The sequence below is a fragment of the Dipodomys merriami genome, unplaced genomic scaffold (assembly GCF_024711535.1).
Source record: "Dipodomys merriami isolate MVZ:Mamm:240054 unplaced genomic scaffold, mDipMer1.0.p SCAF_103, whole genome shotgun sequence".
In the NCBI taxonomy this organism is placed as follows: Eukaryota; Metazoa; Chordata; class Mammalia; order Rodentia; family Heteromyidae; genus Dipodomys; species Dipodomys merriami.
The window spans coordinates 4,023,542-4,040,682 of NW_027202305.1; the positions used below are offsets into that span (position 1 = coordinate 4,023,542).

Here is a 17,141-nt window from a genome sequence, read left to right on the forward strand (position 1 = left end):
TAAGTTTTTACAATAACTTTTCCTCTATTGAGATGTTATAGTAATTACTTACAACTTCATCCTTTAATTTTTTTTATTATTTGCACATACGCACAGATCCTAATTTGGGATTGCAAAGTCAAAACGCTTTTCTCTGTGCGGTGCCGGTGCTGGGTTTGCACGCAGGACCGCCTGCTCCCACTTGGCTTTTCTTCTTCAAGTCTTGGTGCTCTATCACGTGAGCTTCAGCTTTTTGCTGGCTAATTGGAGATACAGACCTCACAGACTTTCCACCTAGGCTGGCTTTGAACCCTGATCCTCAGATTTCTCAGCCTCCCGAGCAGCTAGGATTAGAAGCGTGACCACCAGCGCCCAGCTTCAAAAAACTCCTGCGTTCCCAGACTCTGCAGAACAGCTTTTCCTGATGTACGCACAGGTGCGGCTCCATTGGTGAGGACTGAAGAGTTCCAGAAGGAAGACATCGCCCTGTAACCTCCTGCTGGCGTGGGGCTCTGAGGTGTTCGAGCGGGGCCGGGTCTTCCCGGGAGACACTGGGAAGGAAGCGAGTTCTTTCTGATCCTCCTGTGGGAAGAGTCGTGCTATTCTGTGTAGTACAATGACTTATTCTGATTTGCATTCCATTATTCTTGGTTTAAATTGCTGTCAGGGCAGACTAAAGGGACCTTGCATGGAGACGCAGAGCCAACAGGAGCAGCAAGTCCTCGCTTGGGCTTACTGGATAGTTACATCGTGTTTTCTCCCAGGTTAATTTCCTAAGCTTCGCCCCCCCCCCCCACCCCTCAGGCACTCAAATGGAGGACTCAGATTTTTTGTTAAGAATCAAGCTCGTGGTCCAGCCTTGACACTTAAGTAGGATTTCATGGCATGCAAAAACAAAGTCTCAACTGGGCCTTATTTCATATTCCAAACCCCCTTTCCTTATCTACTTCTATATGAAGTTGTTTTTATTTTAAAATTTCTGTATTTCTGATACTGCATTGAAGAACTGTTTAAATACAACTAAAAGAAGGAGGTAGAAGGAATATAAAAGGAATGGAAGGAATAGGAATATAAAAGAAAGGGGGTGAAAAAGTAAACGGAAGGGTTGAAATGTCTTGGAGAAGCGTGGCTTTTGTACACTATCAAGTAAAACTCAGATCTGGGGCCCATAACCAGTCCACTTTAGACTCCTTCATGAACATTGCTTTATTATCCTTCTTGATTTCTAGCCACAGATTCTATATTCACTGGGTAGATACTGACAAATAAGTACGATCTTTTGAGAATTGTCCTGTTATTTTTTTTTTTTTTTCTTACAAAACGTTCCTCGTTATTTCATCAAAAGTTTGAGGTAGATCTTTTTAGTGAAAAAAAAAATCCCTGTTCAATTTAGAGAATGTCAAGGGAGAAACCTTTTCTGATGTCTTTTACTTCTTGCAAACTTACAAAGTCTATTTTGATCTTCAAACTTCTGTTGGTTGCATTTTCATATGCGACTGAACTTTTAGGAGGATTGCTATTTTGAAAAGAAGTTCTTGTTTTATTTTTATTTTATTTTTATTATTGTTGTTGGTCGTGGGGCTTGAACTGGGGCCTGGGTGCTATCCCTCAGCTCTTTTGCTTGTCTAGTGCTCTGCCACTGACAGCCACAGTGCCACTGCTGGTTTTCTGGTAGTTGACTTTTCTGCCCGAGCTGGCTTTGAAACAAGATCCTCAGATCTCAGCCTCCTGAGCAGGTACGATTACATGCATGAGCCACCAGCATCTGGCTTTATTTTTTATTTTTGTTGTTCTGGTGTGTGTGTGTGTGTGTGTGTGTGTGTGTGTATGTGTGTGTGTGTGTGTGTGTGTGTGCGTGTGTGTGTGTGTGTGTGTGTGTGTGTGTGTGTGTGTGTGTGTGTGTGTGTGTGTGTATGTGTTTACTCGAGGCTGGCTAGCACTTGGCCACAGCTCAAGTTCTGGTTTTTTGGTGGTTAATTAGTGGTAAGAGTCTCATAGACTTTTCTTCCCAGGCAGACTTTGAACCATGATATCCGGATCTCAGCCTCTTGAGTAGCTAGGATTATAGGCAAGAGCCACCAATGCCCAGCTTTATTCTTGTTTTTGTTTTTGTGCTAATTGGGAACAGAGGTTCATCTTCTATTTCTACCTGTTGATAACACTCAGCACAAACAGCTAAGTGCATTCATAATGGATCTGAAATGACTGTGTTTATATGACTTTTAATAAATGAAATCTGCTCATTTTCCCTCCATTAGTGCGTTACTGTTTTCAGCAGCTTCTCTTTCCTCTGGCCTCTCAGGAAAGCCCGCATGCGGGGTGAAGCTCCTTTTTAAACGGCACTTTGGCATTCAGAAACACCACCAAGGCTTTTGGAAATTATTCCCGCAAGAGATGTCTGTAGCAAAGCTTTTGCAGTAAGTGCCTTCGTGTTTTTAAGACATTAATAACTTCGCTGATTTTGTCCCTCCTTGGGTTGCAGTTAAAATTAATTGAAAAACAACAATAAAACACTCCTACGCTTCACGTGGACACCAAAGAGTAACAGGGAAAGAAGGACGAATGAAGCAAATTTTGCAGCAATTAATGAGATGTCCCTTGGACCGACTCTGAAAAGTAATGGCTTGCTGCAAGAAGAAATTATTCTCATACCTTGTAAATGATGCATGGTATCAATAAGAAAAGCAAAAGCTAGATTCGTTGGCATTCTCATAGATATAATTCTCTACCTGCCAATCCTCAGTTCATCTACAATATAGCAGAATTGAGGCTAGGGAGACAGCACAAGATTGGTTACTTTTGTTTTTGTTTTGTTTTAGAGCACTCAGAACCTGTGCTCCACCATTTGAGCCACATTCCCAGGTAACACAGGGTTTTAATAATTACTAGGGTGAATATTTTGGTGCATAGTTGTAATCCCAGCTACTCAGGAGATGAAGATAGGAGGATTTAGTTCCATGCCTGGTCTGGCCAATATTTCAAGACTCTATCTGAAAAAAAAAATCCAAACAATAAACTAAAAACCAAAGTCTAGGGGCACAGCTCACGTGGGAGAGAGCTAGCCCCATGTTGGATCCTCAGTACCATAAAGCAAAACAAAGAGCTGCTGGCACAGAGATTCATGGAAACGGACTGAGATTTGTCATGTTATTTCATACTTTGAATAGCCATAAGGATAAACAATATGGATATTTGCATCTGTTTGTGGTTGCTATAGGTTATCAGAAAGGTCCAGTCCCTTGTCTAGATCCCTGTGGAGTTGGATGTGACTCCACGTACCCCTGCTGGAACCTTGGGACAGGCATAGATGCTTCCGGTTTTTCCTGACTCTCCAATCTCCCCAGCTCATCTCTGCCTTTCTAATCTCTCTTAAAAAGAGGTGGATTCTTGCCATGTCACCCAAGTTGGCCTTGAACTCCTGATTGTCCTGCCCCAGCCTCCTGAGGACACGGACCAGCGGCGTACACTACACGGCCTGGCTTTTAATCGCTACATTTTGATCCCGTAGATTGAGTCTGAGGCTCCTCCTGTGTTCTCTCTAAATTTGGTCCCAAGTTTTAAAAGCATCTAAATGTACACGATCCCTACAGATGGTTCTCTGAGGTCCCGGGCGGCCCATTGGGCTCCTGTCTGTCTGTCTGTCTGAACGCCAGCCCTGATTTTGCCCTCTGAGACGATTCCCCGAGCACAGTCAACCATAGCATCATCCCGCTGCACAGATAAAAACCACTTTCAATATGTTTTCCTTCCCCTTTCTTAGAACCCTGGAGGCAACTAAGCCCTAGAGCTTATTTCTCCAAAATGGAGCTCATGGCCCCGATTTCTTTTCCATCTCCCGTGTCCTGGGGCTTCGGCTACCAGAGCCGTCCCTCGGAACCCACTGGAGATGGGCTCCAGACCCCCACAGATGCCAAACTCTGCAGATGCTCCCATCCCCTCTCCACCCCGTCTCTTTCCCGGCTCACTCTCTGGTCCCTGGCCACGGTGGGGGGAGCAGCTTCTATCCACCACATGCTGGGACTCGGCCCACATGGCTGAAAAACCTGCAGGGCCCAGGGACCACAGGCTGGCATCCACAGGCAGGCTCAAACGCTGCACAGTTTAGGCTCAAACTTTCCAATGAGTAGGTGCTTGCCAGGTGTTGCAAGACAAGGCTGCAGGTCAGGCTGGGGACATGGTGTCATTCTTGGAATGTGTGTCTGGCTCAAGAATACACATTTCACTTCCTTTGATTAAGAGGAATAGACAAGCACATTTATATGCTTTCTAAATTGCTTTAAAAGAGAAGTTTGACTTAGTTGACTTAGTTTGTTGACTCCCTAAACATCAACTACCAAGGCAGACACATTGCTTTTCAGTGTTAACAATTTCCTGTTTGGTGGTGGTTGTTGTTTGAGGACTTCGTTTGCTGGTATTTGCCATGTGTTAGTGAAAGTGTTGGGACCCATTTTTCTTCTAGATTAGTTTGAGAGGACTGTATTCCTTTCACAAAAACAATATAAAACCTCAGACTTTCTTTTCTGCCTCTCAGGTTTTGGATCTTGTCCGGACAGAACCAGACAAGCGGAACACAGAAGCCACCAGAGTTTCTGGAGAAGCTGCAAGGCGGGTGAGCAGAGGGTGAGCAGCAGGTCCCTGGCACGGCCAGCTGGGGAGTGGCACTTCCGCTGCATGGTTACATGCATGGAGAACTGCCTGGAGCTGAATACCGGAGGATTTAATATTCATCAGAATGGGTTCCTTGCAGCTCACCTTGATCCTTAAATTCTCTCTGAGTCTGTCTGCCTGTCTCTATCTCTTGTCTTTGTGGCTTGACTTTGGCTCTGGTTCTGTTCCCCACCCCCTCTCTATTTCGTGTGTGTGTGTGTGTGTGTGTGTGTGTGTGTGTGTGTGTGTGTGTGTGTGTGTGTGTGTGTGTGTGTGTCTGTCTGTCTGTCTCTGTTTCGTCTCTCTCTCTGTTTCGTGTGTGTGTGTGTGTGTGTGTGTGTGTGTCTGTCTGTCTGTCTGTCTGTCTGTCTCTCTGTCTCTTGCCTCTCTGACTCTAGTTCTGGCTCTTTCTCTTACATAACCGACTACCCCTTTATAGAAATTTTCAAAAGGAACCTGCCCTGTACAGCTGGAATCTGGCTGAAGAGAACGGTCAAATTTGACAACATCTCCAGAGGGGGAGAATGTCTTCTGTTTCTGATGTATCCTATAAATCAGCTCTAATATTCATTTACTCACTGTTCAGCAGGATCCATTTCATTTTTTCCATTTGTGAAGTCCTGTGTTCATTTCAAGGCAATAGTATCAAAATGTCTTTTTCTTTCCTTTATATTAGTTTAGCATCTACAAGGAATTGTTTTGTTAGATTCAAGTTTCTTCCTCAGGGAAATCCCATCTTTATATTTCATTTCTTGGCTCTTGGTTCCAGTAGAATTTTTCACTCACTGAATGAATTTGGAGAGACTCAAGGTTCTCATAGCATTTCCAGAGAATAGAGCATTATGACTCCCTTCTCTGCTGTGTAGAGGTTTTAGCAAAAGTGCTGGTGTCCTTCCTTTGGTGGGCATTTCTAGCAGGGGTAAGTCCTCTGGGCATCGGGTTGTCCTCGCTCCCTAGTTCAAGGTCGGTGGGAAGAAGGGGAGGTGCTGGGCCTCACCCTGCACCCTCCCTCACCCTCCCTGTGCTTTCTTGCATTTTTGAGTGAAATATTCTTGTTCTGCCTCCACAGAACTAAAAGCTTCTGCTGCTTTCATTTTTCCAGCTCATGTGCATTTATATATTATTTTTCTGCTGAGAAGGAAAAATTACAAATAGAATTGGAATAAATAGCATAGGACTTGCAGAAAAGTCTTACGTCTTTCAGGTGTTTATACAAGTAAAATCACAGGCGTAGACTGCTAGTGGTCATTCGCTCAAGATGTTTTTTCAAGGGGTGGCATTTAAAAATCCCACCGCTGAGCTAGTTGCCTGTAGCTCACACGTGTAGTCCCAGCTACTTGGGGGGACTGAGGACAGTCTAGGTTTTCACAGGAGAACAACCCCATCTCAACTAAGATCTGAGTGTGGCACTGTGTGTGTTCCTCTTGGTGGCTGAGGAGCCCACGGTACGGAAGATCACGTTCCAGACACAGAGCAACACCTGGCCTCAAATAACGTGGAAAAAACCAACTAGAAGCATGGCTCAATAGACAGCACCTGCCTAGCAAGTGTGAGGCTTTGAGCTCCTGCTCCAGGACCTCCAGCAACCCAGCAAGCAAGCATACAAAGCAGCACCCAGCTCCCGGCGAGTCCCAGGACTGCGGGACCCCATTGATTTGGTTGCTCCTGTATGTCATGCTTGAGCATCTGAGAATGGAACTTTCTGGTTAAAAGTTATCATATTGCCCTGTGTTAAGTTCTATGCTTTCTTTCTTCCAATGAAACATGGAAAAGGCCAAGAGAGAAGAAATAGCGATTTTTCTTTTTCAGACTGGTGCAGCCGAGAGGTTCTTCATCTGGCGCACAGGGTTTGTAGGAGTCAGGCACAGGGTTTCTTGGGGTCTGTGGGAAAAGTTGACTTTCACTGGATTTGTGTTTTGAATGCACAGCACCTGGAAATACGAGAGTTCCATGCGCTGTACCTGAAACTTCCTCATTTACTTATCTTTGGTAGAGCTGTGTGTGGAGCTGTGTGTCCCTGTGACTCACGTGGCTTGTGCCTGGAGCAGATGGCCTGCCTGGCCGCAGTCCTGGGTGGAGCTGTGGCTGTGGTTTAAGCGGAAGGCAGGCAGCATCTCCACCCTGGGTGGGCTTCGCTCCTCTCCTGAATTCCACTTGAGGTGAGGGAAAGTAATTTTCTATGGAAATGGCAGGTTAAAAGCAACAATCAGAGCTGGGTGTGGAGGCCTTATTTGTAATCCCAGCTACTCAGGGGGCTAGGATTGCAGTTCGAAACCAGTGCAAGTTTGTAAGACTCTTATCTCCAATGAACCAGCAAAGAGCCAGGGGAGAAACGGTGGCTCAAGTGGTAGAGTACTAGCCTTGAACAACAACAAAAACTAAGGGAGACAGAGAGACCCTGCCCTGAGTTCCAGCTCAAGTATTGGCGTGCACGCATGCGTACACACAGGTGCACACGCGCACATGCTAATACACCGAAAACGTAAGGTCTGTAGGAGCAGTCGTGAGCCTCACTGCACACCTGTCAATGCGGAATTCACACGCACAGCCTCTCATCTTCTCTCTTGGAGGTCCACAGTCAGCCTTTGGAACCTGTTTAAAAGGCAAAAATTGCATTCTGTGCTATTCACGGTTCCTCTTCTCATTCTACATCGTGAATATTCTGATGTGGCACCTAAGGAGCGCTCACATTATGTACCGAACCATTTTTCTCCCTGTCAAATGACTTTGCCAAATTGCTTTCTGATCAGGGCTCTTCCGCAGGGCAGACTTCCTGCCCCGCTCGGATGCACAGATTCCATAACAGGCAGTTGCAGCCTTCAATGCAAAGGATTCGTGTGAGCTGTGCACACGCGCACACTCGTGGCTCCTGCTTTCCCAGAGATCCGTGTGGTTATGGAAAACATATCGAATAGCCAGGATGTCTATGGAATTCAGAACGTCTGTGACATGGGAAAGGAAAACACTAAGAACCACGCTTTAGATTGACACCTGATGAACTCAGAAGCAATATACACTACACTTTAGAGTATAGTCTTTACGTTTACCAGGACTCTACCAACTCTGGGTAGAGCCAATGCAAAGATTTTCCAATCTTCAGCTAATTAAATACATCACCTCCTTTAGCAAAATGTTTTCCCAATGAAGGCAGGGTAACATCAGTGCCCTTTTGTGCTATAATTTTACGAAGATACTTATAAGTTAAGGGGAGAAAAACAAATGGGTTCGTGGATGCTTTGTTTTTAAAAGGCTATTAGTTGTCCCCATATTGTCGTTATTAGAAATGGAGAACTATTGTCTAGCCCCACATGCAAAAGTGTGTATATGCAAGCGTGTTTGTGTTTTTCACTAGTGCACAATGCTTCATACCAAATATGATAGAATTTCCAGTTGGGCACACCTCTAATTGTTCTGCATGATTCAAAATGTAACAGTATTAATAGAGGAAATAAGACCATTGGCAGTGGAAGATGTTACATTAGCATAGAGTTTTGTTATTTCATCTAATGGGAGAATATCTTACTTTCAAAAAATAGTTCATTGCCCAATGTTGGTGGTTAAACCAGTAATCTCAGAAGATTGAGATCTGAGGTTCAAAGCCAGAACATGCAGAAAAGTCCTTGAGATTCTTATCTCTAAAAAGACCAAAATAGACCACCAGCCTTGAGCCGAAAAGCTAAGGGACAACACCCAGGCCAAAAGTTCAAGCCCCAGTACTGGCACACACACACACATACACACACACACACTTCACAATGGGTATTATATATCATTGAATAAAGCAATAGCTAAGCCAAAGATTCTCTGCAAACAGAAACAAACGCCAAAATGTACTGTGAGTATCTTTTCTCCATTTTTTTTTAGCAAATAGAATTTGATTGCCAGGTTCTTCATAGAATGATGAGACTTTTGTATTTTATTTCTATCCCCTCTGTCCTTCTGTTGTGGAGATGTTTTCTGAGAGGAGAGTCGTATTTCAGCAAACATAATTAAACCATCACAAACACAGCCTTCCATTAGTCAGAGTCGAGTTATTGCTCTTGCTGGAAACACAAGGAAGTATTTTACATTCTGCTGTGGGAGGAACAAGAAGAGGGGACACTAAATATTTCATGGGTTTTTCTTGATCAAATTGTTTATTTCCCAGCCTCTTAAAGAGATACTAATTTTTTCAGCAGCTATGTTCTTCATCACATTACAGAAGTAGATATGAAGAGCAAAATTTGTCTAGGATGCCCAAAAGCTGGCTTTTTGTTTTTTTTTTTTTTTTTGGGAATGAGGCTTACTGTGTGCATAAAAATAAATCTACTGTTCATCATAAAATGTCCTTGGCATTTGATATGTTTTCTAAAGCTATATTCTGGTAATGTTCTGTATCTAAGGTTGGTAGGGGTGGGAAGGGGAGGGGGGGCCGTGGGTGGTGGGAACCCTAATTTGATTGGTGTGTTTTGATATATGAGTTTTGGGCACAGATTAAAAAAAAAGGAGACACTAGAGGGTGCTGTTTTTCTTTTTTTCCCACAGATGTCAGTATACACAGAGAGAGAGAGAGAGAGAGAGAGAGAGAGAGAGAGAGAGAGAGAGAGAGAGAGAGAGAGAGAGAGAGAGAGAGAGAGAGAGAGAGAGAGAGAGAATCCGAACAGGGCAAATTGCGATGAAATACGAAGTGTAGACATACCCTGAGCTTCGGGAGAGAGAGCCTTGCAGAAGGTTCCTAACCGAGTAGCTGCTTAATTAATTCAGAATTAGTAAAGAAAGTAAGGCTTTGCTACTCGAGCCCTGTGTGGCTTGTCATCTTCTGATAATTGCTTAATTCCTCAGGTTGAAAGAAATTTTATTATATATCAAGCTCTTGCTAAATGTCAAATGGTTCTAAAAATAGATGAGTCTAAACTAAACAATTAGTGCTCTTAACTTTCACCAAGGATTTCGGGTAGGTAGGTCCCTACCCAGTACTGGTTAAGGAACTAGTTACAGCATCTCGATGGTCACAAATGGCCACACACCACCCCAGGTGTACAAACACCAAGTGAGTAAGACGCTCAATTAACTTCCTTTTCTAATCTTTGCTACGTACGTGATTTTTCTTTTTTTTCTCTTCCCCCTGCTTGAGGTAAATCTTTTTTTAAGATTATTTTTTGAGTACAAGGAGAAGGTAATGTTCTAGAATTATCTAAATGCTGCTATGGCATATGCCAGTCTGGCATCATTTTCTAGCAAAAACCACACTTGGCTTTCCTGTCTGTGGTGGTACAGATCCCGAGGTGTGGGATGGCTTGTGTGGGGGGTGGAGGAAGGTTGGCAGGTGAGGTTCCGTGTGCTCAGGTCTGTGGAACATTTCCCCGGCCAGATGGAAGCCACGGCCCATGTCTGAGCGGCTGAAGGTTAATTTCAGTCAGGAGCCCTGCACTGGCCCCCGAGTAAGAATGAGCCCCCACCTTGGGCAGAGGTGGGAAAGGGCTGGGGTGATCTTCTCCAGGTCAAGCCAAGTGCTGTGCTCATCGGCAAGGTAACTCAGACCTTGTCAACCACCCCAGGACGTCAGCCAGGAGGAGAACCCACCGCCCGGAGCAAGCAGCAAACCTTCCCTGTTTAAGTCCCTAAGAGCTTGGGGTTTCCGGTAATAGCTCCATAATGGCGGCTCATTCTGAGGGCAGACAAGGGAAAAATGTCCACCGAGTGAGAAAGCCAACTTGCCCAGAGCTAAGCCGCAGCACGAAAGCATCTAATTACAAAGTTCCGAAAAACAGTACTTTCCAATTTAGTCATTTCGAATGACTTTGATACGAGAATCAATAAAGAGGAGTTAGCAAATAAGTCATGTACCGTTGCATGGCTTTGTTTGCGGTTCACCTAAGGAACTCATGTCAACAACTGAGATGTCACTGGGTTAACCGTAGTCTATTTCCTGGGTTCACTGTAGCTTCTACGGTACACGTGCTGGCCTGGATTCTTCTTGCAGGGCAGGGGAGTCAGAAGCTGAAGGCAAACGAAGAACATAATATCGCTTTCTATCGTGGTGAAGATGAAATATGGAGGTTCAGCTTGAATAGACGGTTTTACTCCATCCATCTCTATGCTCCCCAAATAGGCACCCATACACTCACACATACATCTACAGACATACACACATACACACACATGGACATGCACACTAATAATGCTAGCCGTCTCTGCTCTGTGTTACAGAGATCCCAGAAAAAATACAACAATGCGATCAATCTGAATCTACGCCCACTTCAGAAAGAGACTTGGAGTGTGTTACCTGGTTTTTAACCTTAGAAGAGGAAGCACTCCAGAGATCTAGTTAGCGGCCTTCCATTTTGCAGTTAATTACAGCTAATGCTGCTTCTATACCACTCACCGTGGAGGACGCGGCCTGCTTCTCTTACAAAGCTCTGTGTGCGCGGGAGCAGGAGCCATGGGGCAGGGTGGAGCTCCGCCCACGGGGCTGCCCGGTCGGGGGTGGGGGGGAGGGGCAGCTGTTTTTTCAACCTGTTTCCACCGTACCTTGCTACTCAGTGCCCAAAGCTTAACAGCTGGAGGAACGAGCTGAGTCACCAGATGATGAGAATATTTGAACACGAGGTTTATTTAAAGATAAAACACATGAAAAATTATAGGGTTGATTTGTCATAAAAGGGGGGGCTTGGGTTGTGGGGTGGGATGAGGGGCGGGGGATGGGGGGTTCTGCAGGTCCGCCCAGGCAGACGAGGTCAGAGGGTGGGGAAGAATCTCATCATGAAAACAAGAGAGCAACGTGCGCATCAGAGACCACCCTTCCAAAACACCAGAAAGACGCTTTTTGGGGGAGGGGGAGAGGAGGGGAAAGCACACCTTCCAGGCGTGACTCCAAAATCATTCCAATGGCCCTGTCTACAAAACAAAATAACAAAAGAACCACCCCCTCCCGGTGACCCAGAGATCGCAGTGATGTCCAGGCAGACGTCAGGTTAGACTTCCTTTCTGGATTTTTGTTGTGATGACTAGAGATTTCTAGTGACCACTGTCGGGGGTGGGTGGGAATTCACACTCTCCACGCTTGCTTTTCCCACCCCACTGCACACACTGACAGAGGCATGGGGGGGGGGCGGATCACGGGTCTCTGGGCCTGCGACCAGGAAGAAGGGGCTGTACTTAGGGACACACACGCTCTACCCTGTGGGGAGTTGCAGTTAGTAAGTTACAGTACTTTATAGAGCCACCTTGAGTTGATTATGAGGTCAGGCCTGATGTGTACACAAAGTGCCATAATGAAATCTGGGTCACGATGAGCAGAATTGTCCAGACTTGAAGCTCGATGGAAGAATTGGAGGCTGTGGACAGAGAGGACAGAGTGAGTGCGTTGGTGGGGGCCGCTGGGGGGGGGGTGTCAGTTGCATAGGGTTCAGACATCTTTGCAGAACCCCGCTAGAGACAGGAGACTTCTGATCTCGGGATCCACCTGGTCTCAATGGCAAAGACATAGAATGGATCCAGTCTTGAAGAGAGTCCTGCTGCCTTCGCTGCAGAGACAGGAAAACCAGGCACCCCCGATGCCAACCAGAGCCCAGCTGCCCTTGGCGGCCAGATTTATGGCCAACTACAGTGCTGAAATGGCTGGATGGCTCCTTTTTTAATTGTCTGCATCTTTTAGGAAGAAGGATCAGGGCTGTAAAGGGTAAACTTAAATCGATACACAAAGATGAGTGCTAGCGTTCCCCGGGAGTGTCCTCATCTTTCCGTGTGGGTCTCCGACATTTCACCAGGCACACGGCTGGCGGGGCGGGCCTCACACGGGCCTCACTCCTTCTGGGGCAAGGAGCCTCCTGGGTCCCTAGCCCCCCCCCCCCCCCGTCAGCCCCTCACCTCGGCAGCTCCTGCCGTCCTCCTGGAGAGTGCCCGTCACACAGCTGCACAGAGGCCCGTCCACCCGGCTCGTGCAAATCTGCTCACACCCTCCGTTGTCCTCACACCAGTCCAGCCCTGAAAACAGGCAGGTGGGCAAATTAATGAGCCGGTGGGCAAACCCACCAGCCACAGGCATGCAAGATGAGCCTTGAAAGAGAAGAAAGGCTAACACGTGAAGCCAAGGTGGTTTGGCTTTTAAACTAGTGAAAAGATTTCTGGAAGGAAGCTGACAGTCTGCTCACGTCGCCCGCACCCCCCCCTCCCGTCCTCCCTCCCTCCCATCCCACCTTCCCCCCCACCCCAGGCCACCTCCTCATCCACCAGACCCACGTCGCAGGTGAAGCTGAAGCGGGACTGAGCCTTCCAGGCCCATTGTCTTCATAATTTATAGCGCGTTTCGGAGAACATACATACTTTTTCTTCTAATAGGTCCCACTGAAATGATCTGTTCCTTGGGCTCCTTTGCGTAATCCTTGGCAATCCTGGAATTTTGTGGGCAGTTCTGAAAGAAAGAACAACCGGCGGGGAATTTTCACACAATTAATTTGATAACTTATTCTTCCCCATATTTCTGCTTCCAGTCGAGGCAGTGACTCTGGCCTCCAGCACTATGGCTGCTCAGATTAATTAGAACCAATGCATTCTTGATCACTGGGCCCGATGGGACTCTAGGCTTTATGTCAAGCGGAATTAAAGACACTCTCCACACTAGAATTAGATGCAAAGAGGCTTTCTGCTCCGAGAGTGAGGGTTGCCGAGTCTCCTTGGGTACGAATGTATGCAGTGCCTGCTGAGAGCCGATCTGACCATGGATGAGCGTAAGCTGGAATATCTAAGGTTAGGAGCCAGGCTTTGGGGCAATCAGATCTCATGGCCGTAACTACACGTGGTGACCATGTCTGCGGCGGGCTGAGGAGACGATGGGTTTGAACCTCACCCTCATCCTACCAGCCCCTCCAGAGTTTGGGGCCCTGGTGAGGTTTAGAGGAACTATGGGAGCATTTGCATACATTTACAAGGAGTTTGGTTTTACAGTGGAGTGGAGCTCAGCCCAACGGTCATTAGATTTGAGTTACCTGGCCCAAGAAAGTAGACACCTCCCCCCAGCACCCACAGAAATGTGGTTCCAAGGAGATGGCCACTGAGGGAAGGCAGACACTCCGAGTGCCTGGCTTGCAGGTGTCTGGCGTGCAGGGCTGTAGTGCAGATTCTGGATTGGTTTTCCCCATGATCCACCCAACCTCTTCCTTTCTACCAATCTGCAACATTCACTTTCTCGCTTGCATTAAGAATATTCACTTTTACCTTGCTTTTTGGCCACCATTTGCTTTTCTGAGGGGGAAGGATGGGGAGAGACCAATTTTCATGAGATTAGAGTCAAGGAAATGCTCTGCAGATCTCAGAGTGGTTTAGACACAAGGGAAATGGATAGAGACCGAGCACTCCCCCCCCCCCATCTGCTGAACTGTGGGATGCACGTGTGCATTCTCTGCAGATCTCCGAGTGATTTAGACACAAGGGACATGGATGCAGTAGAGACCAAGTGGCTCCCCTCCCCACCCCCCCCCCCCGTGATCTACTGAACTGTGGGATGCATGGGTTGATTCATCATATTTTTGTTTTTGAAACGTCTTTTGATTTTTAGGATTATTATTTTAATAGTCACACTGGGTCAAAACCATGTGTCATGAATTTGCAGGACTTGCTGAACACTCCTGGAGATGGCTATAGTGGTCTTTAACGGGGCAGTTCGGTGCCCCCCAGGGGTTATCTGGCAATGTTCGGGGACATTTTGGGGTAATAAAACTGGAGGGTGGAAATGACTTGGGCCGGATGGGAACTTCTTAGTGAGTCATAGGTGAATCCCCTAGGACAAAAAGTATTTGTTCTCAAATGTTAGTAGTTTAACATGAAGGTGCCCTGGTCTAGTGACATCTGGCTTAGCGAATGGCCAGTTGACCAGCTGACAATTCCGAGACAGAGGAGTGAGTGGACCTCACCCCTCCCGGGGCTCCCCATCCAGGGTGACCCCTTGTGCGTTCCCGGCGCCCCCGGCAACCTGCTGGGAGCCCCAGCCGAGCAGCCACACTTACAATTTTACACGAGTATTTTTCTGAGTCACAGAGCGACACAGCACAGTGCAGATGAACCTCGTCGTAATCCCCGATGAACTTGAAGACGGTGACGTGAAAGCGGCAGGTGAGGGAGACGCCGTTCTCCTCGATGCCAATGGTGTTATCTTTAATGTTCTGACACCTGTGCAGAAAAAGAGCCATGGCGGCGCCGCCTCACAACCGCTCCTCTGAGTGACTCCTCACCTTCAAGCTTCCTCTCAAGCATCCCTGTTTCACATAAAACCCTGCTCAATGGGGAAAGTCATGAGTCCTGGAGGCCTGTCCTTTGTGGTCACACCCTCTGATTTCCATCCTTTGTTTCCAACCTCTGAATGCCACTTGGAGCTAGTAACCCAACTGCAACTACACTGGGAACCGTGTTCCATTCCCCCTTGCTCCAAGATCTCAGCAGACGCCTCCTCATGATGCTGTGTTTTTACAGATAGCAATTTGACAAACACAAGACCGGTCTTCCCTTCCTCTGTACTTTGTACAGTTAATTATCGATGTTGGCAGGGGCCCCGGATTCGAGCCCTATGGGAGCTCTTCCCACGCATGCTATCATCGGTAGCCGGGGAAGAGGGGGAGGAACAGAGATGGAGGGAAGGAAGCACGGGGGAGAGGGAAGCTGACTGCCTCCTCCTCAGCTCCCTTTCTCCTGGTGATAGGGAACCAATATCCAAGACATCCTCCTGGTGCAGCGATGATGCTTCAGCTGATCACAAATTCCCCAAAGGTCTGGCAAGCTCTCACATTCCAGCATCTTCAAGTAATGTCCTTCCCAGTGGACGGTCTTTCTGCTCTTCTTCCTGAGCATGCCCCTGCCCTTCCTCCATCAACTCTAGCATGAATATCCCAGAGCAGGCCTTTGCCTGGATTTTCTAACAGCACCCTGTTGAGCATCTTAAGTGCTAGAGTCAAGTCACAGCCTGCACTGAAGTTCCAGTACTGTCAGGGATGTGGCAGGTGTCTGGAAGTCTCTGCTGCATGGATGAATGCATGCATGTGTGCATGCATTGTGCATGTGGCAGGTGTCTGGAAGTCTCTGCTGCGTGGATGAACGCATGCATGTGTGCATGCATTATTGTGCATGTGGCAGGTGTCTGGAAGTCTCTGCTGCGTGGATGAATGCATGCATGTGTGCATGCACTGTGCGTGCGGCAGGTGTCTGGAATCTGCTGCGTGAATGCATGCATTGTGTGCACTGCACATGTGGCAGGTGTCTGGAAGTCTCTGCTGTGAAGATGAACACATGCATGTGTGTGTGCATTGCACGTGTGGCAGGTGTCTGGAAGTCTCTGCTGTGTGGATGGACGCATGCATGTGTGTGCGCGCTGTGCTGCCATGACTGTGGTTGGCCTTCAGGAGCCAGGTGACTCTTGGATCAAGATAAAGGAGAGGGAGGAAGGAGAGGATGGAGCTCTCTTTTTCTTTCTCATGCATCTTTTCCTCAAGCCCACAGAATTAACTCGCTCAGGAAGGAGGAGAATGAGAAACTGAAGTTACCCATCCACATTCCCATACCTATGAAGTTTTGGAATTAGTCTTCTAGGCAAAATGCAAGTTGCCTTTCAATGCTTTGAAAGGAGATCTTAGTAGGCTATACTTATCCTTGTCATCATCATCATCATCATTATTATTTTGGGAAATCTAGGCCTGTTTAAGCCGGTTCATTGTGCTAAGGTGATAGCTCCTCTCTATTCTTCAGGCAGAACTTTCCTCTTGGAACATCAACCCTCTCCCTGCCTGGAAGTTTAGGACGTCAGAAAGAGCAGGAGCAGAGCACAGGGTCTCCAGTGCAGGTGTGGCGGTCTGGACTCCTCACTTGAGATGAGCAAACAAGCTGGCCAGAACCAAGAGCATCTTCTGGCCAACGGCAAGGAGAAAGCGCGTGTGCGTTCCTCTGTCCAGGCACCAGAATTGCAGAGTGAAGTGGCCAGTGGGTATATCCCCAAACTTCTGACTCATAGATAGAAACTGGGGCTGTCTGTCCTCCTCCCAGCTGAGCAGAAACAAACAATGCACCCCAACCCCGAACCCCCATCACCGAAGACTCCTGTGCAGTGGGCCCATGTTCTACCCAGTTATGAAGCATTGAGCATGTTTTCCCAGAAGTTCAGAGGCAAAACATGGTAACTGCATCCCCCAAGAAACCCGAGAAGGACTGATAGGTTCCAATTCTCTCAATGATGAAATAATTTCTCACCTAACAACAGTTTAATTGGAAGGCCTTTGTTCAGACAGACCCTGGGGTAAGCTGAGATTTATGACCATGTTAACTAGCTCTCCCTCCTTGGGTCAAGTCTATTAAATACTATTTTTAAAATGCTAGATGCTACCTTGTCCTTCAGAGGAAGGAGACACAGGCTCTGCAACCTGAGATTGCATTTGTGGAGTGGCTCAGATCTGAGCTCTTAGGAATATGACAAAGGAGGGGAAGAAATGTGGAAGAGAGGAAAGCAATAATACTGACCCAAGCCTTAGGACCACAAGACTCCCAGCTGGTGCCGG

At 47.0% G+C, this 17,141-nt stretch overlaps 1 protein-coding gene across 2 annotated transcripts in view; it reads right to left on the reverse strand.

Annotated features, from left to right (window-relative positions):
* Positions 1-11,256: 11,256 nt before the first annotated feature.
* Positions 11,257-17,141, reverse strand: part of LOC138810290 (alpha-tectorin) — a 68,417-nt gene continuing 62,532 nt past the window's right edge. For both annotated transcript variants that reach the window (XM_069997398.1, XM_069997399.1), the window contains exons 20-23: positions 14,610-14,772; positions 12,931-13,018; positions 12,475-12,591; positions 11,257-11,942 (exon numbers count right to left, since the gene is read on the reverse strand). In XM_069997398.1, the coding sequence (XP_069853499.1) occupies positions 11,842-11,942; positions 12,475-12,591; positions 12,931-13,018; positions 14,610-14,772 (469 nt within the window). In that variant the 3' untranslated portion in view covers positions 11,257-11,841. The remainder of the gene's footprint in view (positions 11,943-12,474; positions 12,592-12,930; positions 13,019-14,609; positions 14,773-17,141) is intronic.